The 27,929-nt window shown below is 51.3% G+C and overlaps 1 protein-coding gene across 2 annotated transcripts; it reads left to right on the plus strand.

Moving 5' to 3' along the window:
- Positions 1 to 63: 63 nt before the first annotated feature.
- On the plus strand, positions 64 to 27,726 carry CD99L2 (CD99 molecule like 2). 2 transcript variants are annotated; one of them, XM_063416814.1, is made up of 11 exons: positions 64 to 1,286; positions 14,612 to 14,677; positions 15,677 to 15,715; positions 17,104 to 17,199; positions 17,403 to 17,483; positions 17,789 to 17,881; positions 19,415 to 19,477; positions 20,454 to 20,489; positions 20,910 to 21,023; positions 23,441 to 23,506; positions 25,634 to 27,726. In XM_063416814.1, the coding sequence occupies exons 1-11, from the start codon at positions 1,031 to 1,033 to the stop codon at positions 25,642 to 25,644; spliced, it is 921 nt and encodes a 306-aa protein (XP_063272884.1). In that variant the 5' UTR covers positions 64 to 1,030; the 3' UTR covers positions 25,645 to 27,726. The 2 variants fall into 2 exon arrangements, with proteins under 2 accessions (XP_063272884.1, XP_063272883.1); XM_063416813.1 differs by having other exon boundaries at positions 71 to 1,286; positions 23,933 to 27,726.
- Positions 27,727 to 27,929: the final 203 nt, after the last annotated feature.

Raw genomic sequence — 27,929 nt, forward strand, 5'->3', positions numbered from 1 at the left:
CCGCATCCTTCAAACCTCTACAGAGGACAGGACTGCCTCCCCCCCACCCCATCGTGGTCTCTTTGCCTATTATCTTTTCAGGTAATGTTTCCACCAAGCACAAAAAAGGGTTTTCTAGACCCAAGGCAGTCCTGACACTCGGCTGGAGCAGCCTGTACCAGCTGCTGTGAGGTGACATGGGACTACGATGACCCCGCCACTTCTTCAGGCTCTCAGTCCCCAATAAAGCCTCAGAATAGCTCCTAAAAATAGGAGGTATCCTCATCCCCTTTTCTGTAGCAAAACAACCTATAAATATCACAAAGAAGATGTTGACCCTGTTACTAACAATTCCCTACCCCCGTTCAAAAGAGCCACAGAGAAGAGGAGAGTCCAGCACTCGGTGCACAAGGGGTGACTTGTTTGCTTTGGCGAGGAGGCGGCTGAGGGCAAATCTAAGGGCAGTTATTAACACGACAGAGCCAACACAGCTGGGGAGGGACCAAAGGGTCAGTGGGAGGGACAGAGTGAACGCAGGAGAATCTTCTCGCCAAGGTAGTGAGACAGCACGACCATCGGTCATCCCTAGGGAAGAAGGGGACTTTTCATCCCTGGAGTTTTCAGACGTGGCTGATGTAACCTGTTGTCCGTGGGTCCCGCTCCGGTGGGGCCTTTGGGTTGGAGACCTCCAGAGGTCGCTTCCAGCCAACAATTCCATAGCTCCGTAACCTCCACGTTAAATACTCGGCATTAAAGGGTGAAACTGCAGCAGCTCCTTTGCCCCTGTCCTTCTGTACTTTCCCTGGAGCAGGGCAGAGCGCCCAGGCCCGCACCACTGCCCGGTCCCAGCACCTCCGTGCGGGCACTCGGGGCTCCCCCGGCTATCCCGACCCTCCTTCCTTCCCTGCGCCTCTCCCCGCCGCTCTCCGCCGCCCGGATCGCCCCGCTCGGCTCAGCACATGTGGGACCGACACACCGGCGGCAGCCCCACTCACGCCTGACGGAAGGATGCGCGCCGGGGCCGCGTTTTCGCCGAGAGGAAAAATCCGGGATGCGCCGAGGCTCGGCCGTGCCCCGGGAGCTCCTCACAGCCCCGCTCACCCCTCAGCGGGGCCGGGGCGGGGGCGCGGCCCGGCTCGGGGGGCGGTGGCGCCGAGCGCCCGCCCCTCACGGCCGCCCCTCACGGCCGCGCGTCCCGCCCCGGCGGAGACGGGAGCCGAGCCCGCTGCAGACGCAGCCCCGCCGCGCCATGGCCGGCCGCCGCCTGCTGGGGCTGCTCCTGGCCTTCGCCGCGCTGCTGGCCGCAGGTAGGGCGGCCCGGGCCCGGCGGGAGGGAGGGGGCGGCCCGGGGGGAGCGGGGCCGGGGCCGGGGCCGCGCCGTGCGCATGATCGCCCGCCGGGCCCGGCCCAGCGCCGGCGGACCCCCGCCCCCGGCCGCGGTCACCCCCAGGGATGCTCCCCCCGAGGGGTGCAGGCGCTGCGGGCCCCTCGGGTTGGATATTCCCCCCCGGTAACACGGGGCCTGTCCCGGGGAGGGGGCTCACGGGGCCGGAGGGGTGCGCCCGGAGGAGGGGCCCGGCTGGGAGGATGCGGCCCCGGGGGATCGCGGCGGGGACGGGGCTGCGCCCTGCGGGCCCCACCCTGCGCACAGCACCCCGACTCCGCAGCGGATGGCGGGGTGCCAGCCTGTGCATCACGGCCGGGCCGCGGGAGAGAGGCTTGTCCCCTTTTCCTTCTCCCGACCGCCACCCTGGGCTCTGCCCGCCTCGCCGCCCTGCCCCGGCTCCCCGCGGTCCGATGGGGCCGGTCCCGCAGCGGTACCCGGCTGCAGCCCTGCGGTGGTGGCGGTGCCGGTGGCGGCCGCATCTCGGAGCGCAGGCTGCCTTCCGTGTCACGGAGATGTTTCAGATGTGCGATGCTGCAGGTGCAAAGCTCTGGAGCAGCCTGGGGCTCAGCTAATCCTAAACCGAGGTAGCCATGGAGTGACGGCGAAGGGAGTTTGGGTTTGTGTCTCTGCTCGCTGAGCTGTTGGATTAGCGGATCCTCTGTGTGACCCAAATTTGTCGGGTTGCTGGTTGTATTCTCACTTCTTTTTTTTTTTTGTCCCGATGTTATTTCCGCGGATCAGAATAGTCTAACCCAGAAATGGGTCCCAGCTGAGCAGCAGCTAGGAAGGAAAAAAAAAATCCTGTTTTTAGGAGGGTGGGGAGGAAGAAATTAAGATCAATGCAAAGCTTACCACAACTCTTTGTCTCCTTAAAAAAAACCCAACAGTACTTAAAAAGCAGTGTGTTTGAATTGAAAAGAAAGGTCCTTTTAAAGGTTATACAGAGAAAATAGACAGCAATTATGGAAAAGGTCTCAGGAAAGTTTTTCTGAACAAAACCTGCTATTAGCTAGGAGGCACTCGGCAAGCACAGACTGGTTAGAAGATATCAGCATCAAAGTAGATAAGGAACTGAACCCCAAACAGGTTTTGCTGTTGGAATATATTAGGTTTTCCATGAGTCAGCCTGGAATTAGTTGGTTTGCATTTAGTACTTACCTGTTTGTACTCCTGGAATGGTAACAGCGTGGTACAGAGTTGCTTATACTGGCCAGATTAGCCGCTGCATCTTGAATTGATGGATATTAGTTTGACAGGCTGAGCTGGGACGGTGCATAAAATCCTGATTTTAGGCTAAAAAGAAAAAAAAAATCAGATTAGTCAGTACTAACGCTATTTACATTCTGTATTGCTCACAACGTGGGCAAACAAAAACGCTCTTCTGTTTCATCTTGGAGCTCTTGGGTCGCAGCTCTTAAATATCCTCGGCTGCGTTGTATCAAAACGAATTTCACCGAAACATTCATAAATCATTCCTGCCAGCGTGAGGCTTCCCAGGTGATGGAACAACATTAAGTTTGTCTCCTCTCCGAATTGTTTTAAATCGCCTCTCCGTGGCGATCGCTGTGTAAGGGGAGGCGGCTCGGTGCCGACACGGGGCACACCGAGCCCCGGTGCCGGTGTGTCCGGCACTGCCTTTCCAGCGGCCTCGGATCCTCCCCCGCTGTATTCCGGCAGAGGCTCTCCCAGCCCGTGGGTGCGTGCCTGCTCCTCCCTCCCTCTCTCTCTCCCAGATGTGCTGGAACAGCTTTGCAGCACCCTGAGAGAGCCTTGGGTGCCCACCCGAGCACTTCTGGGTGCCAGCACAGCCTCCCTGCGTCATCCTGGAGCCGTGGGAAGATGACAAGAGGTGGGAAGGCAGTGGGTTTCCCAGGCAGGGCACTCTGTGCCATTTCTTCAGAAGGGCAGCAATAGAAATCACCCTTCTTCATTGCTGCTATTCCCCAGCTTTTTTTTTTTTTTTTTTTTTGGCTTCTTGTTCTGAAGCAGTTGCTCCAGCAGTGCTGAAGGCATGCTGTGGGCAGCCCAGCCTCTTGGAAGCTCAGAGATTTACAAATTACCAAGAACTAAGGATAACAAACAACAAAATCAGGACTTCACACGATTCCTGCAACTGTGGTCCAGATCCACCGCCGACACAAGACTGATGTGTGTCTTGTCTGTGACTGTCCAGTAAAGCAGGAGCAAACTTCCCTTTTTCATTGATAAAATAAAAAAGGGGTTGGGTTTCTCTTTGATGAGATTCTGGTGCATTTCCCTTCATTCAGAGCTGTGTGCTTCAGTGCCCTATCAGTGGGGTGTCAGCTGTGCCACATCCATCTGTGCCTCCAGGCTGCCTCTGCCCACAGCCAGTCTGGCATATTCCCAGTGTGATTGGGTGCAGGAGAAGAATTTAAGTATTTTGAGATGGTGGAGAAAACCAAACATCCTGCAAAGCCTCCTGGCTATAGCCAGAGGCAGGCATTCCCTATGCCAGCACGCTGCAGGGTGTGTTAAATTCACAGATCTGTGACTTTTCCAAAATGTAGTTCTGTTTCATTTTAATGAGTCATCCAGGGTTAACCACATGCTCTTGGAAAACAGTAAGAGTCAAACAAGAAACTTTCCAATCTTGTTATTTTCCCCTCTCCTGTCCTCAGTCTCATAAGCCAGTACAGAAATTCATTGATGTGTTTTCATGGAAAACTCACAAATTTGAAATCTGAGGGCTTTTTGGAGGGAGCACAAGGTTTCCTCTTGCAGGCCAGGCAGGAGGGGCACGAGCAGTATTTGTGCTTTACATTTTGTCAGAAAAGGTTGAAGAAAAACTTCACTGTACAAATGGCCATAAGAGCAGTGGGGCGTGTGCTCCAAAGTTGCCATCTCAGCACTGAGAGGCTGTGTTGTCACCCGTGTCTTCACAGGCAGCATCTCACAGATCACCTCTGCAGTGTGACTACCAGCAATCACAATAATTACTTAAATGTGAAAGCAATATTAGCCAGCATAATTAGCCACCTATAACTGTTGCACGGATGGCTGCAGTCACTGTCACACACAACAGTGCCCAACGGAGAGCATGGAGAAGGCAGGAAGGAGCCATCTCTTTTCCAGATGTTTTTTCCAGGTGTCTGGGCTCTGCTTTGCCCTGGGCAGCCGTGGGTGCAGCTGGCAGAAAAAGGGGTGCCAGTGCCAGGTGACCCTGTGTCTGTGCCCCATCACTTGCTAGGATCACTCACTGTGGATGTTCCAGAAGAGTTCCAGGGAGGAATTATTTGGAAGGCTTGGTTTGACATTATTGTCGAAACTGAAGGAGATAGCAGCATTGTATAAAGCTGCTAAAAATCTTTGTTATAATACATTATTGTGTTATTAAAGTTATAATTACCAGGTATCAGTGGCGAGTCAAAGTAATACATTTAAAGAATAATTTTTACTTAGATAATGTCTTTAGTGCGTATGACAAAGCACGAGAAGCCAAATTGGTTTTCTTACAAATTATCTCTGATCTTAGAACACATATGCATTAATTAAATGTGCCATGCTCAGATATTTATGTACATAGCTGTGGAAATAATTAATTTCCATGGTTCTACTTGTATTCTGAAATTTCCAGCCTAGTGATAAATGTGCTTGGAAATGGCTGTTTAACTCTTGAGGGTTTTTTCCACCTCTACAAAAACGTGATCTGTTACGAACATTTCAAAAAACAGTAAAACAGAAGTGTCTATTGATCTCCTGAGTTGACTAGAACAAACTCTTAAAACTACTTGGTTTAAACCCAAATTTGTTTTCTTCCTGAAAGAATATCTCCTGGAAGTTTAAGGCATTAACTTTACAATTAACTAAAGGAAAAACGGAAGTTTTTATTAGACATTGCTTCTGAAGCCACTCTAATAACAAAACATATGTTTAATAAACCACATAACACTGATGGCAAAGAGAAAAGCTTTGCAATAATTCCTTTGTAAGCTGATTGATACAATTCACAATCAGTGGAAGTGCTCAAATAGAGGAAAAAGGAGAGAAGATGAACATGGCACATCAAAATGTAGAACATGAAAGCACTTTGAAAGGGAAACTTCAAAGTTGGGGATCCAGATGCTGGAGTCACTAGCTGTGATTTAGGAACGTGACTGCTGAGGGAGCAATGCTTTTGAGAAGAAAACAGAGTCCTGATACAAGCCCAGTGGCAAAGAGAGAGGCGAGTGCTGCCTCTGTACTCACAGATTTCAGTGGAGCTGCTCAGGGTCAGTTTGGGTTTGATCTTCTGAGAGCTCAGCCTGCTGGTGCCACGGGGCTGAAGTTAGTGCTGATACACATTCATGAAACTGCCTGGCAGTCACTCCAAAATCCTTTTCCTTTGCTTTTCAACCTTGTCTAGGAAACACAGAAACTTACTGTGGGAGGAGAGCTGGGGCCACAGGCAGAAAAGCTGATGCTGAGTGCGAGCTCTGTTTCCCAAGCACATGAGCAGCATCTTCAGGGAAGGAGATGGCCAGGTTGCTGCAGGGACCTGGTGTGGTCACATACATGTGTAAAAAAAACAAAATAAGCAAAACCAGAGGCATTGGCAAGATTTGGGAGAAGACTCGGACAGGGAGGAGGGATGCTGAGAGCAGTGGGAGTGTGCAGACAGTGGGCAGCTCAAACTGGAGTCTCAGCCTCTGCCCACCCGACCCAAAAACCCCACGTAGGAAGGCAGGGACAGCAGTGGGCAGGCAGGAGCTCTGCAGTGCAGCTGTGCTGACAGATGCCCTCAGCCAGAGGAGAAGGCTGAGCCCCCCATGCTCTCCCAGAGCCCTGCTCCATCTGTCAGCATTACCCAGGTCTTCATTCCCAGTACTGCTCTGCTGATTTTAAATAGCACAGTACGACAGGAGCATCACACATCCCAAATGATGAACCAGCATTTTTACCGTGTAATTCCCTATTTACCTACTTTTAACTACAGCACCTCCTCTTGATCTTTATCTAATGAGAACAACCTTTCTCTTCCGAGGTGATAATCAGGTGATAAGCATTTAATCTCCTGCCTCAGTTTTCTTTGGGCTCCTGCATCACTGACTTTGTCATCAGTTGTTCTGCATTGAGTTATGAACAAAATGCTTTCATGCCACAATTTGTCATCTGGTTGATAAACAGGCATCTTTGGCAATAGGCAAATTTGTAGTCATTACTTAATGTGTAAGCAGAAATCAAATTGCTAATGTGAATGTACATTGTAATCTTTCTGGGTGGACAGCAGGCAGGAAAACATGGAAGCAGCTGTTGTGGTGTAATCCCAGCTGGCAACTCAGCCCCACACAGCCATTTGCTCACTCCCCCATGTCTGGATGGGGGAAAGAATGGGAAGGGTAAAGTGAGAAAACTGCAGGGTTGAGATAAAGGCAGTTTCCAGGTAAAGCAAACCAAGGAATTCACTCCCCTCTTCTCATGGCAGGCAGGTGCTGAGCCATCCCCAGGACAGCAGGGCTCCATCCCCTGCAGCAGTGACTTGGGCAGACAAACACCGTCACTGCCAACATCCCCTTCCTCCTCCTCCCCAGCCCTGTGTGCTGAGCATGGGGCCACACGGGCTGGGACATCCCTGGCTCACCTGGGCTCAGCTGTCCTGGCTGTGTCCCCTCCCAGCTCCCTGGGGAGCCTCTTGCTGGTGGGGTGGGTGAGGAGACAAAAAAAGCCTTGGCTCAGGGTAAGAACTGCTCGGTGATAATGAAAACAGCCCTGAATTATCAACGCTGTTCTCAGCACAAATCCAAGCCCTGCAGACACAATTATAGGAGGAAAAGGAACTTACTGTGCTGTTGGACCTTCACTAGGAATCACAAGCCACGTCCACATCTCCCACTCTGTGCCTGGTGAGGCTGGGTGAGGGCTGGGGCAGGGCACTTGGGCACAGAGTGTGCCAAGCTTGCCTCTAGAGTGGTTTCAGCTCACATCCTGCTCCTGTGCCAGCCTGCCTGTCCCTCAGCAGTGCTGCACCAGACTGGGTCTGTGTGGGGAAACCAGGCTGGTGCCTGCTAGGCAGATCATGGCACCTGCACACAGCATCTGGTGGGGACAAACCCAAGCCCAGAGTGACACTGTTGGTTTTTTTTCATCACTGAAAGGTCATCTTTAACCATTCTCTATCCTGTGCAGTTGGTTCAGTGCTAATTTCCCCTTGGCCTCTTGCAAAGTGCTTTGGGTGTGGGAATAAAATAATGATGCTGTCCACATCCTTTCCTCTTTAAGTATATACTTTGTTCTTCTTTAAAAAATTCCCAAACAAACAGCAAGAAAACAGAAAGGAAAACCAGCTCCCTTTCTTATCAGATACACCTTTAAGTTATTGAGGGTTATACCTGGAGCATTTTCCCATAGTCCTGGGGAGGGTCAGAGATTTGTAGAGCTCCTGTGAGGGCTGGGAGAGGCTGAGCTCCTCCTGTCCTCCTTAATCCTTGACCACAATGTCCTGATAGCCACTGCAGGCACAGAAAGTTGGGCATCACCCCATCCTCATCACAGGTACCGAGCTGTGCCCAGCCACACCCCACAAGGGGAGGAACCTTAAATATTTCTGCTATAAACCTTCCAGCCCTTTGCTCCGGGTGGATTTGATCTGGGACTAATGGGAAGCAGGTGTTGGCAGTGCTGTGGCAGAGCCCTCTGACACAAACCTCAAAGAGCAGCTATCGTATTAAAGTTACTTAGAAAACATCACCTGCTCCATGCGCTGGGATGGCAGAGAGCCCTGGAAACCTGGAAAGCTTTGAGTGCTGATACTGAACAAAACTGTTTGCATTAGCATCTTACATTGCTAGAGCAGGGCTGCCTGGTCTGGGACCATCCTGTGGTGGAAGAGTTGCTGAAATATCTGTTTCATGTGGGGTCAAGGGACACTGCTGTGGAGCCAGAATGGGGCAGACCTGGCCATCAGCTGCCAGCCCAAGGCATTCCATGGGAACCCCCCACACAAAGCCTTTGCTGCCTGTGGTCCTCCTGACCTTGATGAGGCTTTGCTTTCCCTCTGTTAGGGTTGCTGCTGGCACCCAGAGGTGTTTGTCTGTCTGTGGTAGGGACACTCAGTTTTCAAGGGTTCCTTGCAGCCTCTGTGCCAGCCCCTGCTCTGTGCCAGATGCAGCTGTTGGCAGAGACAAGTCAAGGGCGCTTCCCTCTGGGGTTTTAAATCTTGCTGTGGAGGAGTGGGAAAGGCTGTGCAAGAGGGCAGCAGATGAGAAACTCCTCCCTGCCGTGTTTTTTTGTCTGGTGTCTGCCTGCTGGCAGTGTGCCCGTGGCAATGCAGACTGAGCCCCCAGCTGCTCCCCAGGGGCTGTGGGACATGGCAGGGTGTGCAGGGGGGTGCTGCTTCTTTCGGTGCTTTGGATGCAAGCTGGAGGTCTGTCCTTCCACACCAGGTGGGGAAAAGGTGTGTTTGGACCTTAGTGCAGCCCTCAGCGTGGTGCAGGCTGGATGGGCACTGCATCCCTGGAGTACCCAGTGTGTGGCCAGGCAGGTGAGGGCTCACCTTCTGCTCACCAAGTTGTCCTTTTGGACCTGCCCCACATCGTGGTGCCAGTCATGTCTGCTGGGAAGGAGCAGGCTGGTTTTGCTGGTCACGTTTTCCTCACCAGCTCCATCATTCCTGCTGGGTGTATAGGGTGTCACTGCCAAATAATTTATATTATTCCTAGTAAGCCTTGAAATCAAATTGCAAGAGACGCCTGCTCTCATGCAGCTGCCCCGGTGCACAGAACTGTGGTGTTATCCTGTGGCTTAGAGCCCGGGTGAGGTGTGCTGCCCTGAGCTGCAGATTTCAGAGCTTGCACTGGGGCTGTGCTGCCTCTCCTGCCCTGTCCCGGGGCACTGGCTGCAGGAAAGGACACAAGCTGGGCTTGTGGTGGAGCTGAGGTTCCCTGCAGGGACCTGAGGGCAGCGGAGGCTGGAGCCTGCACGGGTCAGGACAGCAGTGCCCTGGCTGTAGTGGAGGCTTTTAGGCATTTCCCTCAATTGGTTTCAAGCACAATCACCATCAGTCCCTCCACAAAGAGAAAGTCTTCATTATGCAAATTCTCATCTTAAAGCTTTATTCATGTGCTTCCTGGCAGGCTTTCCTTTAATCTCAAGAGCGAGATTGCTTGGAATTACCATACACCCTTGTTAATTGCATTAAAAAAAAAATTCAGCAGAGGTTGTTTTTGCCATAATCAAGAGTGATTTTTGATTAGTACTTCTGAAAATCAAAATGTTTCACTGAGAACAGAGAGCAAGGACAGCAGCATTCCCTCATCCCCTGCAAGGAGCTGGGGTCAGCCCAGCTGGGGGAATGTGTCCCACTGCTCCTTACTGGTCATGCCCTGTGCTGGAGTGATGTATCCCCACTGCTGGGGTGGATGCAGGGGGCTGCTTCTCCCACACTCTGCTTCCCAGCAGAGCCCTTCCACCCCGTACCCTGGTGTGCTGCTGACAGCTTGTTTGTGCAGGGCAACCAGTCTTCCCTGGCAGCAGCTGAGGAGATAGTCTGGAAGTTCAGAGTCTGCTTTTCAAGGCAGAGCTACCTGGAGGAGGAGGAGGAGTGTGCTGAGGAGGCAGCCTGGGCTCTCTGCAGGGAGCAGTGCAGCTGCACAGGAGCTGCCCTTAGCCAGCACTGCTCTCAGAGACTGTGACACCCCAGCTCTGAGGGACACTGCTCTCCCTACACACATGGAACTGTGCTTTGGCCTTAGCAGTCAGCAAGAATTTGGGATTTGCAAGTACATTTCCCACACATTTGGCAGTGGCTGAGGCCAGTGCCCAGACATTGTGGAGGCATTGGTGAGGCTGGTGCTCTGCTCTGTCCTGCTCTGGCCGGTGGTGTTGTGCCATCACCTGCACCAGGAGAGTTCCCTGGGGACACTCAGCGCTGCAGGGCAGCCCTGTGCCCATGGAGGGGCAGCCCCATGCCCATGTAGGGGCAGTCCTGTGCCCATGGAGGGGCAGCCCCATGCCCATGGAGGAACAGCCCCATGCCCATGGAGGAACAGCCACTTACCCCCACAGACTTCTGGAGCTGTTATCTCTGCTGAGATGGCAGAACCCCCCCTGTGAGGATGCAGCCCAGAGGTCCAACAACACAGCTCTGCTCCCAACCCCCTCCTTCCCAGTGCCTTGCCCAGAGCTCCCAGCACAGCTGTGGGTGCCCAGCCTCAGGGAACCCCCTGCGTGTGCCAGCATCAGAACCCGGAGCCAAGAGGATGAGGTTGGTCACTGGGGACGCCTTTTTTGGCTACCACAGTACTTGCTTTCCTGCTTTCCTCCTGCTCCCCCGCCCGCTGCGTTGCTGCTAAGGTGGATGCATAAAAGTCAGGCAGTTGGAATTACTTTCTGCTGCCCTTGTGCCTGCTTTGCATTCTCCCGTAATCTCCCGGGCTGTCAATCTCGTGGCGTCGCAGGCTCTCTATTCCCAGGGAAGCTAAACACATATATATTGCACAAAGAGATCCGTGGGCTGGCGCTAAAAATGGAATACACCTCTCTCCCAGTGCTGCAGACGGCCTGGCAATATACTGGGTGTGAATTATGATACTGTAATTCAAGCTTTGTCAAACAGTGGGGCTTAATTAGAATATATATATAATTGTAAAAACTAAAAAGCTGACGAGTACAATTGTGTGTTTGAGCTGCCTGCTACAGAAAATAATGAGGAGAGAATACATTAAGGCACAAAAAACCTTCTACCTTCAAAGAGCAGCTAGCTCTGATTAAAAATACTCCCAGCAAGGCGAGGGGACTCAGCAAAAGGTGGGGGAGTCTGCAGTGCTGGCTCAGCCATAACTCTCACCCCTGTTCTACAGCTTCTGCTGGACACAGCTGTGTCCCCCACCTCCCCACTCTGGCTTTGGGGGATTCATATTGGGTGCCAGGTGATGTCCCAGCTTGATCTCTGTGGATTGTCAAATTAAATTAAAAAATGGAAAACATATCTCCTTTGCCTATTCCCCCTTTGCCACAGAGCTGCAGTCCCATGCGTGCTCAGGTTGGTTGGTGGTGCACAGGGCTGGAATTACCCCCTGTTGCCCCAGGGGATGTGCATTTTCTCCCAGCAGCCAAAGAGCTGAGTTTTTCCAAAGACCCAGTGCAAGGGTAGGAAAAAACATGACCCAAAGTAGCCTAGTCATCAGCCCTAACAAGGATCCCATCCTGCTCCCCAGCACTGGGGGGTTTGCATATCCCTGCAATTGTGGCCCTGTAACAGGTTGTAGGTGGGGATGTCCTACGGGGAGGTGACATTCAGGGCATGCACAACCCTGGCTCTGCTCCCTGGGCATTATTCAAACTCTGCTGCAGCTCAGCAGCTTGCTAGTGCTGATGTGTAGGAATAAGCCCCAACCTCTCCTGGAAAGTATAAATGTGTAAAGATGCTCTGTGCTGGGCATGAGTTCCCATCAGAGGACGGGCTATGGAAGCTCCACTCCTCCAGTGGTTGTGGAGCAGTGTCAGGGCCCCAGGAGCAAAGGGATTGTACAGGACAGGGCAGGGAGCAGCAGTGCTGCCTCCAAAAACCCTGCATGTGCACACTAAACACTCATACCGAGAGCTGGAGGGGTTTTCAGTGTCTGGCCATGAAGTACCAGATTTGTTACCACTTAATAACAGAGTAAAAGAATGAGGAGAGCATTCCAGCCCTATCTGTTGGAGCAAGCAGGGGAGTTTGTGTGGCTGTGATGGCAGCACCTGGTTATTGATCTATAAAAGGTCTAATACATCCTTTGCATGAAATAGAGATGCTGTCAGCTTCAATTAGCTGGCAGTCCCCAATGCCTAGGGGAACCTTGGAAAAGGATGTTGGTTTGCCATGGGCAGCGTTGGGAAAGCCCTGGGTAACGGGGCACTGCCCCTCCTTGGGAAGGTTTTACTGGGCAATTCAGTGCATCCATAGTTTCCCCAACCCTCACTTGGGCAACATTCCCACCTCTCCTGGGAAAACCCCCAGGATGCAGCTCCAGCCGAGGACTCTTTGCAGTATTTGTTTACTTCAGCCCCATGAGGATGGAGGGCTCTGAGCACCTTTTGCCCCCCTTGGCCCCCTGATGTGCCAGCTGGCTCTTGGGAGAGTGGTTTTGGAAGGGGCACCCTCCTCTCATCCTGCCAAGGGGAGCTGTCACCAAACCCAGCGAGGCTGTAAGTGCTTCTCAGCTGGCAGGTCCAGTGAGTCTCCTAACGCCAGGTTTGGCCTGGCTTTTTTTTTTGTCCTATTAATTTGGGACACTGTTTTCCCTGCCAGGCCCATGTCTTCACTGGGGGACATCCCTGTGCAGCCCCACAACCCCCATATTAACTGAATCATGGAGAGCAGAGGAAGAGAGGGAGAGGGAAGAGAGGGCTCCTGGCTTATTGATGCGAGTTGGTGCTGCCTCCACATCCCTCCTGCCAGCTCACATGGTGATGGAACATTTTCCTCTTTTGGCCTGGTGACGCTTCTCATCCCACCAGAGATGCGACGTGGGCTTCCCCTTCTGCCTATTTTTAAGCATGATTTTAAATAGAAAGACAAAAATGATGGAGTGCTGTTAGTTCCTGGAAATCCAGTAAAGACTGGGGAGAAAAAGCCATTCAGGGAAAGGAGGACTGCACGAATTTGTCAGAGTGACAAGACTGGGGGAGTTGGCCGGCACAGTGGTGAGTGTGTGGAGTCTCAGCAGGGATGTTGGTGGTTTGGCAGCCCCCGTGCAAGCCCTGGAGCTGGGCAGGTGTTTTTCAGCGCTGTGGATTGTCTTGCACATTTGTGACTTTGCTCCTTCTCACTGACCGAGCACTTGTTAACCCTGCGGCTTCACCCAGGCTGTCAGAGCATCGCCTGCCTCACAGTGCCAATATTTCAGCAATAAGGCCCAAAAGGGAAAGATTTTGGGAAGGAAGGAAGGAGAGAGGCATGGAGGGAGGCCGAGGGTGGCAGACACGGCCCTGCTGTGCTGAGCAAGAGGCTCTCCCTGTGGATTTCACCCGGATTTTCCCTGCATTGCCTGCTGCTGTTCGTTCCCTCACAAGGGAATGTCAGCATCATTCAGCTCGATGAGAAACACGGCATGGGCTGGGGCACTCATTCCTTCCACACCCCCTCCAGCAGTGCCTCGTGTGGAGCCTTTGCCTGGGGGAGAAGCCCACAGTGCCTTCCCAGCCCCTGCCTGTGCACACACATCACATACATCACTCTCAGGGCTGCTAAGTACACGTTTAACAGGCAGCAGATGAGATGGGAGGTGATGTGTGAGTAAGTGGAAGCGGAACTGCAGCTGTTGCAGTACTTAGTGACCACTCTCAGTTGAAGTTTTTCACTGAAAGGCTGATACCTGCTCTCTGATGGACTGGTGCCTTCCCATTGTTATTGTCCTTGTCAGTAAAGCTTTAAATTTATTCATGAAGCACGGTGGAGCTCAGGTGGCAATAGCTAAATCCATTTAGCAGTAGGAATAAGAGGAAAGCCATTTTAATGTTCTCTTGCAGTGCTGCAGTACTTAGCAAACCCAAAGGATATTAATTACTCAGCATGCTCTGAGATGTAAAAGCGTGAATTTATCAAGACAAATACATTCAGAACTAGGGTAAGTCAACAGTAATTAATGCCATGCAAAAAAGAGACGGAGAAAGGAAGGATTAGCTGGCCCTGTTGCAGGAGAACATGATGTAGCCCTGAGTTATCCCTGAGATGTGGGACTGGGGTTGTGTTGAGGCATCTCTAACAAAAATATCTGCCTGTGGCTGTCACATGTATCCCTGGGATGGGTGTTTGGTCCTGGTTCATATTTCCAAGGCAGGCAGCCTCTGAAATGCTAAGTCGTGCTTGGCAGCCAGCAACAGCTTTTTCATGCAAAACCTTTGATGTTGGAAGGCACTTGAGAAGAAGAGGGGCATAGGGCTTTTTTGTTTGCCACTGAATTTGTCTGCACTGTCCCAGTGTTTTCATGGTGTTCAGCAATCATATAATCATGAGCACAGCCAGAGATGAGTGTTAGCTTGAGAGATGAATTGGTAGGCTCTCCTTGACAAATTTAAGCATAACATGTGTCTTTATACCACGTCCATTAGGGCAGGCAAATGGAAAATCCAGAGATGACTGCTCTGCATTTAACAATCACAGCATTTGGAGAGGGCTGATGTCTTCCTCATCACCAATGTTGGATCAGGCTTGGAAAAAAACAGCAAAAAACTAAAGCAATTTGAGCAAACAAGTCTAGCTTACCTTACTTCAGGGTGGTTTACTCTGTGTGGAGTGAGTACAGCCCAGTGCTGATTTTTTGTCTCCAGGTCATGGGGATGACACAGATGACTTCAACCTAGAGGATGCCCTGCTTGACCCCGTCACCAGGCGACGTAAGTCACATTTATGCACTGTTTAAAAAAGGAGAAAACAAACAGATGTTAACAGATGTGATTTGTTCTTTGGGATCTGATGCTGGTGGGAGGGTGGTAGAGGAGACAACTTGGTCACAGGGCTGATGCAGCTCATCTAGGATTCTGCAAAAGCCCCTTAATGCAGCATGTGAGAGAGCTGGTTAGAAATGACTAATGGCCACCTCATGTGGAGGGAAAGTGGTGTTCTCCTGGCTGGAGTCCCTGCCCTGAGGAAGGGAAGAGGCAGCACTGCCTCCATGGCCTCCCCAAGAGCTGCATCCCACTCTGGATTCATCGTGTCAGCCCCAGAAAACAGCAAACCCAGGGTCTGGAGTTGGGTCACATCAAACCGTACCAGCACACTGGAAATGAAGTCCAGCAGCACCACTCCAGTCTAATGGAAATTAATTGGAATGGAGCAGCCACAGCTCTTGCCCATAATTTATTCATATACTTGGTAATGCCAGCCATTACTAATAGGCAGTGGTTTCCATATTGCTCCCTCCCCTCTCCGTGGCTGGCTGTAGCTTGTTTTACCCAGGAGCAGCCAGGGGGGCTGGGATCTGAGTATCAGGGTGCCACTGAACAGGAAATTATCTATCATTGGACTGACTGAGCAGGCCAGGGACACCAAAACATTGGCAGCTCACTGCTGGTTTCCACACTGTGCAGTGTCTGCTCTTGCCTGTCTGCTGCTGTGTCCCAGAGCCTTGGGGCAGATTGTTCCACTCCCTGCTCTCCACCAGAGATCCCAGCTGGGATGGGATGCTGGCTCAGCTCAGGGCAGCAGTGCCCTGTGGAGCACTGGGCTCCATTTTCACCCTGTGTGCAGGGTGTTCATGACCCTGTGCCCTGAGTTCACAAGTGCAGATGTCAGAAAGTTGTAGTGAAATCTTTGCCATTCATTCTCAGTCCAGAGGTGACGTTTTTGGTGATGCCTATGACTGACACTTTTCCTCCCCATCTCTTTTGTCACAGCCACTCCCAAGGGCCCCAGAAGGCCGGCAGCTGGGCCAGGTGAGACCTCCTTGCATGCACATCCTCTCAGCTCAGTGTGGGTGCATTCCCCGTGGGATTGAACTGTGTGAGCCCCCAGGGGCTGCCTGTGTGTGGTCCTTTGGGACCCCTTTACTCACCCACAGGGAAGCTGGAGCTGGCCTGTGCACCTGCACTGTTCCTGTGCAGCCAGAGGAATGCAATATTGATATTTCTGTCCATGCTGAAGGTGAGTGGCAGTGGAGCATTTACAACCAAGGCAGAATTCCGCACACTTTGCAGTATCCTAATGGAGAAGACACAAATCACTGCTCAGCTGCATAAGGGCTTTTGTTCCTGTCTGCATGGCACCTGCTAGCTTTTCTTCCAGGAGGAAATCCAAAGGATATTTTCCTTCCTTTCTTTTATTCCAAGATATCCCCAGCCTCCACAGAAAGTCCCATCTTGGTGACACTTTGCCATCCAGGGGAGAAGGGGTCTGTGACTTTTGGTGCACATCAAATGTGCTGTCTGGCCAGCTCCCAGCTGTGCCACGGTTGAGGAAGCTCCCTTAAATTCAAACAAGTTTTGTTGCCAGCAGCTCCTCTGGCTCAGTTCTGGCCAAAGAGTCCTCGTTAAAAACACAGCACAGTCACAGGGCCCGAAGGGTTGCTCAGCCCCGCTGGAGGAGCCTGCAATAAACTGCACCAGGGGAGCTCTCAGAAGTAAATCTGCTCACCCCTGCGTGAAGATCTTGGCACAAATTTAGGCAGATTCAACTGTCTGCCTCCTTGGCCACCATGGTCTTTGCTAGGGATAGGAGAAGCCAAGTGCCAGAGGCACAGGCAGGGCTTCAGTGTTTGGATGGCAGCCCGAACCAGAGGCTGTTGGACCCAGTGAACTCCCCCTGGGAGATGGACACGTGGAGGCTGAGGCTTTGTCTCAGCCAGTTGCTTCTTCCCCAGGGAGTGTTTTTTGGATGAATAGATCAGTAGATTCCCGTGCCCTGGCCCCTCTCTGTGCATGCCCTGCTCAGCTCAAGGTCACTCGTGGGCAGCTGCACAGGGAGCAGTGTCCCAGCCACTGGCTTGGTGCCACAGCCCCTTCTTATCTGCACCAGCTCTCAGGAGATGCTGCAGGTACCAGCAGGACTCCCCCAAAAGTGAAGAATTTTGGGATTGCTGGGGCTGGGCAGCAGCCACAGCTTGGATGAGGAGACTGAAATAGTGGCCAGGCTTTTCTGAAGCATTTGTGATAGGTCACAATTGAGCAGCAAAGTGGCTGGATGCCCTTTCCAGCTCCAGCCTGACGTCTGGGAGGCCCTGGCAGTGGTGCAGCACCATTGCACAACACCCACAGAGCGGGGTGTGTGCCAACAGCCTTGTGCTGTCCCCACAAACAGGAGTGTAACAATCCCTTCTCTCCTGCAGGCTTCGATTTGGCTGATTACTTTGACACGCCTGTGGAGACGACCACCAAAGCAGCCAAGCCAACCCCCAGGCCCTTCCCCAGGCCAGGGAAGCCAGGTAATGCAGAGATCCCTGCAGGCTGAGCATTCCCAGAGGGAGGGGTGCCTGATACCAGCTGAAATTGTGTAAAAAGCAGAGCACTGAGCTGGCCCAGTGCAGCCCCAGCCTGCCAGCAGGGTGGGGGTTTCCCCACACAGCACTCACCTGAACCCACGTTTCAGAGGGTAACAACATTTTGGTCTTTTTTCCCCTCCCTTCAGACAGTGGCTTTTGGGATGTCATTCGCACCACCACGACCAAGCAGCCAAAAACTACAAGAGCCCCTCCTAAGCGTAACCCAGGTGAGCATCACCTGCACAGCCCCTGCTGCTTCACTCCAGCTCTGCTGCTGGCACAGGGGGAGGGTTTGGGATGTGCCACCCTGGTATTTCCAACCTCTGGTCTCCTCACCTGAGACACCCCAAGAAAAAAACCAAATGGAACAGGATGGGTTTGGGAGATCTGCCATGAGGTCCCATAGCAGAATTCAGAAAGGCTTGTATCTGGAGGTTCATCTCTTTCAACAGCGTTTTTTCCCTGATTAATGAATTAATTGCGAAGTTCCTTAGCCTGTCACCACACTGCTAACCTTGGTCTTGTTTTCTAGAAAAGGATCCTATGGATTTTGACTTGTCTGATGCCCTTGATGATAAGAACGATAGGAAGGATCCTGGGAGGCCGGACGTAAGGCCGGGTGAAGGTAGGCTGACCTCTCCTCTCTGTCCTGCCTGCTCCCAGCCCTGCTCTTCCCTGGGACCTGCAGGAGCTCCTTCCCAGCCTGACACCATTCCCACCAAGTGATGGGATAAAGAGAAACGGGTGCTGCCTGCTCCACTGTCCTGCCCACTGCTATCATCCCTGTCCTGCCTGTTCAGAGCGGGGACATTTCCACAGGCAGTTCCATCCTTCCTCAATGGTCCTTGGCAGAGAGGAGCTCTTCTAACAACTTGCTCCCTGTCTGTGTGCAGGTTTTGTCCCCCAGGGTCTCTTCTGATCCATTAAGTTGTGGTGGTTGTGTTGAGATCCCCCCATCTCTTTAACCGAGGGCTGCTGGGGTTCACAGTCACTGCAAGGTGTAAATCTAGAGCAGGCCAGGTCCTGGCCTAACACACCCCATGGGCTGGGAGGGTTCTTTTTCCATCCCTGAAACACTCTGGTGAATGAATCATTTGTCTGTGAGGATTATTCCCCTGAGCCCTGGAGCTGGGAAGCAGACTTTGCACGGCTGCTTTATTGATGTCAGGATGGCTGTATACCCTGCTCACATGCCTAATTAACAGGCAGGTATTTTATTACATTGTATTAACTAGCTGACTTGTCTGCACTTCGGTATTCTGGGCTTGCTGAGTTTTCAGGCTCCTGCAGGAAAGGTTGAGGCGTTGAACTGCTGGAATGTGGCACTGGCCACAACCCAGCACACACATTCCCCCAGCACTGCCTGGGACCTCTCCAGGCTCTGGCAGAGTCAGGGCTTTCATTCTTTTCACACTCATTACTAAGCCCATAAATCTGATTTTTTGTGGTAGGCTGATGAATAAGGCAGCCTCTTCTACACTGCTGAGGCAAAGGAAATCCTTCCCAATGCACAGCATCAGAGGAGGAGCCTTTGGCTGTCCTGGTGTTGGATCTCTGCTCCCATCACTCACCTTGCTGCACCCCAGGGCTCCCTCTGGGCCTGGAGCTGGGATGTTCAGCAGCTCCACTCCTTCAGCTGCACATCCCCAGACCCTGTTTCTCTGTACTTACGCTGCATTAATTAGACTTGCACTCTACAAGGTAACTTTTTCATGTGTACCAACACAGGCTGGTGCTCAGTTTTTCCCCTGGACTGTTCTGCCCAGGACCCCAGGGCCAGCTGGTGCAGCCAGGGGCTCACTGGTCCCCTGCAGTATGGCCATGGCACACACAAATCACTTCTTCCTGCCTCCTCCACTCTCAACCAAGGCTGACCACCAAAATGTCTAATGAACTCTTAAATTATCCATCATTTGTGATTATCAGTCATCATCACTGTTAAAAACCAGTCATTTCAGTTAAAAAACAAATACAGTATCATTTAAACCAGTCAGTTATTACCTCTTCTGTGACCTTAAAGTAACTCAGGGTTAACATCTGGTAACTGTGATAGAAGCTGTGCTACTTTTTGACCAGTCTCAGTTCCCAGGTGGGGATGGAGCAGCCCAGGATCCCAACCTCAGGTGCCAACCACTGTTTGCTCCTGTTCCTTTTAAAGGATTTTCAGACGATGACCTGGCCAGCATTGTGGATGGTGGCTACAGCCCAGACAAGAAGAAGGGTGAGTGCTGACCTGTGTAGGGTTTTCTTTAGCAGTCCTGGCTCAGGGTTACCCCCAGCCCTGTGCACAGCAGTGCTCACCTCCAGGGCAGGGGCAGAAGGGGTCTGAACCGTGGAGCCCAGGGAAAAGTTAAATTTCTTGGCCTCTGTGGTCACACCTGGTGCCAGCCATTGGAAATGCTTGGGTTTGATTCCAGGGAGGCTCTGCAGCTCCAGCTGCCACGAGGGCAGGTGGCACCTGTGTCCCCTGTCACCTCAAGGGCACCCTGGTGCCACGTGTGGGTACAACCTCTGCTCTCCACCACACAACCAGCAGTGCCTGGAGCAAGGGGGAAATCCAGCAACACTCGGATAAGCCGTTCACAAGGATCCACAGCATTAAATATTAAAAGCAGTCACATTAAGAGCTGAACGCCACCAGCCTAATCAACATTTAATAAATCCCTGTGCCAAGGACAAGGCGCATCAGAGGCATTAATACAATCCTGACCTGCTTCCATAAATTCAGGGTGCAAGGACTGCGTGTTCCAGTGGGAGCAGCCTCTCCTCCCAGCCCAGTTTCTCCAGGGAAGGTGATGTCAGAATAGACTTCCAGGCAATTGAGGGGTTCCCTTTTGTGAAGGGAAGTCACCTCCCTGTGCTTGCAACACTCAGACAGCCCTTCAGGTGTTCCCTTGGTACTGAGCAGTGGAGGTGTAAAAGGTGGGGGTGAGGGTAATTGTCAGACACAGGCAGAGGTGTCCCATGCAGAGGATCCCCCAAAACTCCCCCCGTGCACACACAGGGGGAAAGGAGCAGCTTCAAAGCCCTCAGAAGCAAAAGCAAGCAGCCCAGTGGAGTGTGGGGCAGCCGAAATGCTGCATCCCATGGAGGTACCTGCCCCACCCCAGGCCAGGGCTGCCGTGCCACCCCTCCCCTGTGTGTCCCCTCCCTCCCAGCACAGGGGTGCAGGCACTGACAGGTTTGTGTCTCTGCAGGTGCCAGCGGCAACACCGACAACGACTACAGCGGAGGTGAGTGCCACAGTGGAAGGTGACAGGGCAGGGGTGCTGTGTGTGTGTGTGTGCCCATCCCAGAGCTCTCTGTGCCCACAGTGGAAGGTGACAGGGGGTGTGTGTGTGCCTATCCCAGTGGAAGGTGACAGGGGAAAGGTGCTCTGTGTGTGTGCCCATCCCAGAGCTCTCTCTGTGCCCACAGTGGAAGGTGACAGGGGACAGGTGCTCTGTGTGTGTGCCCATCCCAGAGCTCTCTGTGCCCACAGTGGAAGGTGACAGGGGGTGTGTGTGTGCCTATCCAGTGGAAGGTGACAGGGGACAGGTACTCTGTGTGTGTGTGTGCCCATCCCAGAGCTCTGTCTGTGCCCACAGTGGGAGGTGACAGGGGACAGGTGCTCTCTCTGTGTGCCCATCCCAGAGCTCTCTCTGTGCCCACAGTGGCAGAGACGGGGACGATCGCGGGCATTGCCAGCGGCCTGGCCATGGCGCTCATCGGGGCAGTCTCCAGCTACATCTCCTACCAGCAGAAGAAGTTCTGCTTCAGCATCCAGCGTGAGTCCTTCCCCAGCACCCCAGGGCACACAGCTGTGCCACCCAGTGCCCCCAGTGCCCCCAGTGCCTCCCAGCTGGCAGAGCAAAGCCCCAGCACAGGGCATGCTTTGCGCAGAGCCCACCTGCACCAGGAGCCACTGCCACCCCCAGGGTCACACTGCCCCTCACACCCCACACAAACACAGCCAGACACCAAACCATCAATGCCAAACACAGGAAATACAAAAAACCCACATCCCAGCCCAAAATAACCAAACCAACCCCTCCCAAATCTCAGCAAGCAGTAAAAAAAATCCCCAGGCTGCAGGGGCAGTGTCTGCACCTGCGGCTTCACTGCACCCTCAGCAGGTATGTGACAATCACTGCAGTAAACTGCAAATTAAGCAGCAAAACTTAACTATGGCCATAAAACACCTTTTGCACGAGCTGCCCCTTGAAGGTGCTCAGTGCAAGCATTGCAGGAGGGTCCTCACAGCACTCACCTGACCGTGGTGGGCTCCTGCAGCTCTTTGTGGCAGGGAAGTTACAAGCAGCTGAGTTACAAGCTCTTTTTTTCAAATTAATCAATTGAAATCTCCTGTGAGTCCCATTTGCTCTAAGGGAAAGGGTGTTTGGGGTTGGAAATTTCTGTTGGAATCGTGCTATTTTCCCAGTTGTGCCTGAAACAAACAGCATTTTGGTAAATTATATCAGCAGGAAAAGTCAAATGAATGTGATGGAATGAAACACCCTTGTATATTCCCCTCACTTAAATGATATTTTGGCAAGAATAAATAATAAAAAAAATGGAGTAAAGGCTTTGATGAGGAGGAAGCTGAGAGACACAAAGCCCCAGAAAGGCAGCAGGAAATTAAAGTTAATTATAAAGGAGGATTAATTTAAGCCATCAGACATGGCATGCTGGGCTAATGTCAGGCCTTAGATGCATTGCAGTGCATGACAGAAATCTTAAGAGCTGTCAGCTGCTGCAAAAGTGACTTTTTATTGAAAAACATAAATTGCATTTGGTGTTATTCCAGCAAAACACGTCTGGGTGGAGGCAGTGGTGGTGTGCAGTGACCACTCTGTTGGCACACAGAGGAACAGGCTGGGTTCTTTCTCTTGCCTGGCTGTCCTTCAGCTGTGAGTCCCTGCTGAGGAGCATTTGCTGATGATTCCTCTTGAGGAAATGCACAAAGCTGCCTAGAACTCCTCATCCCAGTTCTTTTCTCCCACCTCACCTCGTAGTTGGCAGCCATGCCCTGGGCTGTGGCTCAGCCTCCTGCTGTCCCTGAGCCCTGGCTGTGCTGGCCAGGGTGGGAGCTGTGCCTCTGCTGCCTCCATGGCTTGGCAGAACCCTTTTTCTCCTGTGTCCTGGAGACAGCAGTTTCTCTGCTGTTTCTCTGCAGTTTCTCTGGTGGTATGGGGACTTCATGGGGCTTTTCCAGCCAGTGCAGAACCCTTTTTCTCCTGTGTCTGCCCCATTGCTGCCTCAGGCTCCCACCACCCTCCTTTGGTTTGGCCCTGGCACCATTCCCTGCCTCCCTCCTTCACTGGGAGATACCCATGAGCCCTGTCCAAAACTGGAGGCGAGGCACAGCCAGTACCTGCCCCACCCTGAGCCATATTTAGATGTGCAAACAAATGAGAGATGCCTGAAAAGCATGTGCTGCACACTGATGGCCTCAGGCTTCATTTACAGACCAGCACTCAAATCCCCTTCCCTGGTCCCTCTCTAATGGAGGTAACAGTCAGCACAGCACTCCCACCTCTGCCTTTCCCCAAGCTGTCCCTCAGGGGAGCTGCTGAGGGTGCCTGAGGTCCCTGGCACAGCCCAGCCTGTCCTAATTCACCTCCAGCTCTGAGCTGGACCCCCCTTTCTCCTGCCCACCCTCCTGCAGCCCCCCCTGCCCACCAGCGCCCAGCCTGGCTCCTTGGCTCCACTTGTTGATAACGTTGGGAACTTTTTTACATTTGAATAAGGGACTTACTCGGGGTTTGACACCCCACTGGGATCCTGCTTCATCACCACAGCCCTGCTCTGAGCTGCTTCTTGAAGCTCTGCATAACTTAGCTTTTAATGAGGCTGGGGCACAGCTCTGTGCACCGCAGGCCTGTCCGGGAACCCTTCCTGCCTTCCTCTTCCCAGAGCTGAGCACAGGAATTGGCTGGGCTGATGAAGATGAAGCAGGAGCCTCAGACAAAGGAGCTGCTGCTGCTGGAGCTGTTCCTGCCAGGAGCTCCTTGGGCACTTTGAAATCCAGCAAATCTCAGTGCTGGCTGTGGGTTATCCACACTTCTGTGCTGCTGTCACTGCAGAGGAGCTTTCAACAAGGCTGTTACAGCTCTAAGGGCCATTACCAGAGTTTTTAAGGCATCAAAGCAAATAATTTCACTTTCTCCCCTTCCCATCTGACTGTGTTTATTGTACTTCTCAGAGGGCCTGAACGCGGAGTACGTGAAAGGAGAAAACATGGAAGCGGTTGTGAGCGAGGAACCCCAGGGTGAGAGCCTTGTGTCCCTTACCTTGTGTCCCTTACCCCTGCCTGCCTCCCTCCACAAAAACAGCTTTACCCGGGGCCTTCCTGAAAGCCCCCGGTGTCCCTTTGATGATGGCACTGCTTAGGTGATGCTGCAGCTTTTGTGAAACTCCCACCACAGCGATTTTACCCCTTCACTGCTCACAAAGGAGAGCCTGGTAAGAGCCCAAGGAGCTCACAAACGATGGCAGTTAACATTTACCTTTCATGTAAGCAGCCACTGAGAGTCTTGCACAAGAGAAGCATGATCTTTCTTTCAGTGGCAGACAATCAAGGCTGCTGCAAAGGCTTTTGCAGTGTCACAGCAATCAGGCAGTGCTGGGAGCCCCTTGCTTGAGCCCTGGTTCCTCCTGTGCTGTTGTGCTCACGGGTTTTTCTCTTTCTCCCCAGTGAAATATTCAGTCCTGGAAACGCAGTCAGCAGAGCCACCAAAACAAGACAGTGCGAAGATATAAAGCGTGACCCAGGGCTAGAAAATAATCATCAGCAGCAGAGATCTTACGTGCTTGTAATTTAGCTTTTAATTTAATTTGACTCCAAAGCTATTTAATGTGTATTTAGGCTTGAACTGGCTTTTTATTGCTCTAGGCTTTAGGGTTAGGCTGGTAGCATGCGTTTATTTTTTGTGAAGAGGTTTATGTTTACATGCTAGTGTAGGATTGGTGTGCAGTTGTGTGGAAATGCACAGGAGGTGCTTCAGCTGTGGTCAGTTCCCCAGAGCTCACGGGTGTGAGGACAGTGAAGTGCCTGTAAATAGCAATCCAAAGCCAAACCCTGCCAAGCCTCCAGCCACCCTCTGCCACGGGCAGTGTCACTCCCAGTGGCAAAGCTGCACATTTCCTGAGGGTGCCCTGCTGTCCTGCCTGTAGCTGAAAACAAAGTGCCTGTGGTGAGTCCTTGGGCTGAGCCAGGTGATTCCCTGCTCCCAAGCCAGGAGCTGAGGATGCTTCACCACCAGCACCACCCAGGGCTTCTAACCAAAGGTCCTGATCTCACACCGAGTCACAAATGCAGTTCACAGCTGTGTGTGCAGTGTCCACTCTTAGCTAATGCCATCTGAGTGCTCCACTGTGCTGCAGATCAGACTGGAACCTTGTCTTAAGCTGTGCCAGGGGAAGTTTAGGTTAGACATCAGGAAAAAATTAAAAAATTCTTCACTGAAAGAAAGGATTGGGCAGTGGAATTGTTTGCCCAGGGAGGTGGTGGAGTCACCATCCCTGGACGTGTTTTAAAAAGGTTGGATGTGGCACTCAGTGCCATGGTTGAGTTGGTGAGGAGGTGTTAGGTCATAGGTTGGACTTGATGATCTTAAAGGTCATTTCCAACCTGGTTAATTCTGTGACTCTGTGATTCTGAGATACCTGTGTTGTCACCACAGTTAAAGCTGTGTGCACATGGAAGCTTTCAAGGACAGCTTCAGATCTCAGCCACACTAGAACAAGTGACAGATCTAACCCAAAAGAAAATAAAGCAGGTATCTGTTAGGACCTTTAATTCTCAGAACCACAGCAGAAGTCAAGCTTAACAAGATGCACTCCCCTCCTTCTTTTATCAGCAATATCAGGAGTGCTCCCAGGCACCCAGAGGCAGAAAAAAGATTTCAGCTTCACTCTTTGTGTCACTGGCTAAGCTTCAAAAAACCTCCTGAGAGGACGAATCCTCCGTCACTGTCCTGCATGGGGCTCCTGCAGCTGCCTGGGCAGCCCAGGGCTGTGGGTGGTGCTCTGCAGGACTGGGCAGCACCAGGACACTGCACACACAGCCCCTGCCACGCTGCCAAACCAATGCCTACACCCCACCTTCACTGTCTGGCAAGAATTTCTGTTTGGATTTCTAACCCCTCCCCAGCAACCTTTTTGACTGCTGCTGAAATGTGGATAACTGCCACTTTCCAATACATTTTTCCAAATCGATGATTGCTTAAAAAGCATGCTCTCAAGTGAAGGAAATGTCACTTTACGTGGTGTAAGAGGTACTCACTGTTTATACACAAACCTGAAATGTAAGCATTTCGTACGGGTTTGCAAATTCCATATTTTATGAAGTGTGTTAAGAAAACCAAACCTTTCAGTGTGATGTACAAATTCACAGCTTTCAGGTAGACAGGACTTCCAGAAGGCCCTGCCAGGAGGTGAATGAGCCCAGGAGCATCGCTGCCTAACAGCTCCACTTGGAAGGAAATTGCCTTGTAACTTGGTTAAGTATTTTGCAATAGCTGCACAATTCTTTATGCTCTTTTTAACAGTTGCACTTTTAAAGCCTTATACTAGCTCTGGCAGAACAGCTACAGTGGTTTATAAGGTGCCTCACAACTATTCAGAACACTTAGGCTACACCAATACTACTCTGAACTACTGCTGCTTTGTTTTTATGAATGTGTTTGGAATAGGAAAGCAATGTTAGTTCTTGGCTCAGATAATGGAGGCATGGGAAGGAGATGGGATGCAGTTTGTTCAGTCCCACAGAAGGGTTTTCAGGGTTTTCATGAAATGTGCTCTGCAGAATTTGCAACAGGAGCTCAGGTGCCGGCTAAGCCACACAGCTGAGTTTGTGTAGCTGCAGTCCCAAGCACCAGCACTTGTTTGTTCTTACCCAAACACATTTGACAGCTGTAGCATGGAATGTGTTTTGTGTAAGTGACAGCAGGGCATCGATGATCACCAGGAGCTTTTTCCCACCTTAGATCTGGTGCCCACAATTCCTCCTCTCCCTTTGCCAGCGGCCACCTTCCTGCAGGTGCAGATCAGTTTTACCCTCCCTGTGTCACTGTGGGTTAAAGAGTGCAGCACCCACCTCCCCTGGGAACTCACACTGGGGCACAGAGGGAGCACAAATCTAATTCAGAACACTGCAGGTCACAGATTTAACAAAGAAAGGCAGCAAGTGCTTCACTGGAAAAGCCAGCCCAGGTTTTGGGACTTGGGAGGTGCTGCTTTGCCCAAGGCTGTTCTATAACACTGGTGACACCTTAGTGAAATGTGTAAGTGGAAATCCATAAATGCACAGGGAAAGAGAATACTTCCAAAATGAGCAACAACAGAATTCAAGATTTCTTTCTCTAGGATTTCAAACAGGAAAATACTCGCAAATCCTGCAGTAGAGAAATTAGGCTTGGCCTTCTCTTTAAACTGAACTAAAGTCAGTCTTAGTGGTAAATGTCAGCAAAGGCTCAAATGATTTTTTATTGCTGTTTGTCCCCTCTTCCATCTGAACTGCCACCAGTCTCTGAGAAACAGGGAGTTTAAACATCTGTATTTTAAGCATTATAGCAACTGAGAGGTTTCCTGTGAATTTTCCTAGACGTGATCCAACTTCTGACCCAGCACTGACCTCTACTTTCATTTAATTACTGTTTATTCACCTAAATTGGGATATGGATTTTTAAAAAATCCTACATTTAAGCTCTGTATACATGGCATGAACTTTCTTGTCCTTTATAAAAAAAAGGCAATAAACCACTAGAAAATTGGTTTGCTTTTTTTTTTTGAGTCCTAAACCTACATATACAGACGTCCTGAGAGTTTTTGTACTGTGCATGCTGTGAGCTTTTTCTTATGACACCTCACTTCCAAAGCGATTTTAAATGGCAATAAAACGATTCAGAAAAGCTTTGTCAAAGGTTTGACAGAGGAAAGAGAGAATTGAAAGAATTCAGCTGCCTCTTTTTGTGTTTATTCTTTTAATTACTTCCATTTTCCTTTGGCAGTACTTCCTTTCAGATTCCTCAGCTGAGAATGCTCTGACACGAATTTCAGATCTTTCTGGCACTCTAAACTCAGTAATTTTCATGCAACCCCAATAACGAACCCTTACAAGTGCTCCACTGTCAGCCTGAACTACTCACTTGTTGTGATAAAAGTGGAATTAGTCCATGGTACTGATTGAGATTGTAAAAAAGAAGGGTGAGTCGGCAGCTGGGGCTGTAAAAATTGCTTCTCCAGCAGATGAGGCTGAGGAACAAATGAAGTTCGGGGTTGTGAAATTAGAGAACCTTTCTTGGAGTGAAGTTCTAACTCAGAAGCAAGACAGATTCTTGCTGCTGAAGTGACCTGTACCAAATAAAGGCTGAATGTTACGCTGTAACAAAATACATTTTGTTAAAGTGTGTAATGGTAAGGGGGGTAAAAACCAGAATTTAACTACCTTTGGAAAACACCAAATAAACCAAGTTGACTAGAATGACATTTTTTGACTTGATTTCTTTTTTTAAATAATGGAAGTAAGCTGTGTTTGGCTATATCCTTATGGTACATCACCTCTTTAACTACACTGAAGACTTCATTTAAAAACCAATCCAAACTGGACTTTGTGAGAAAACAAACACCACTGTGAAAACTTTAATGGTAAAAACGGAGTGTTTGCATGCACACCCACACATACTCACACT

Source organism: Prinia subflava, chromosome 20, assembly GCF_021018805.1.
Source record: "Prinia subflava isolate CZ2003 ecotype Zambia chromosome 20, Cam_Psub_1.2, whole genome shotgun sequence".
NCBI lineage: Eukaryota > Metazoa > Chordata > Aves > Passeriformes > Cisticolidae > Prinia > Prinia subflava.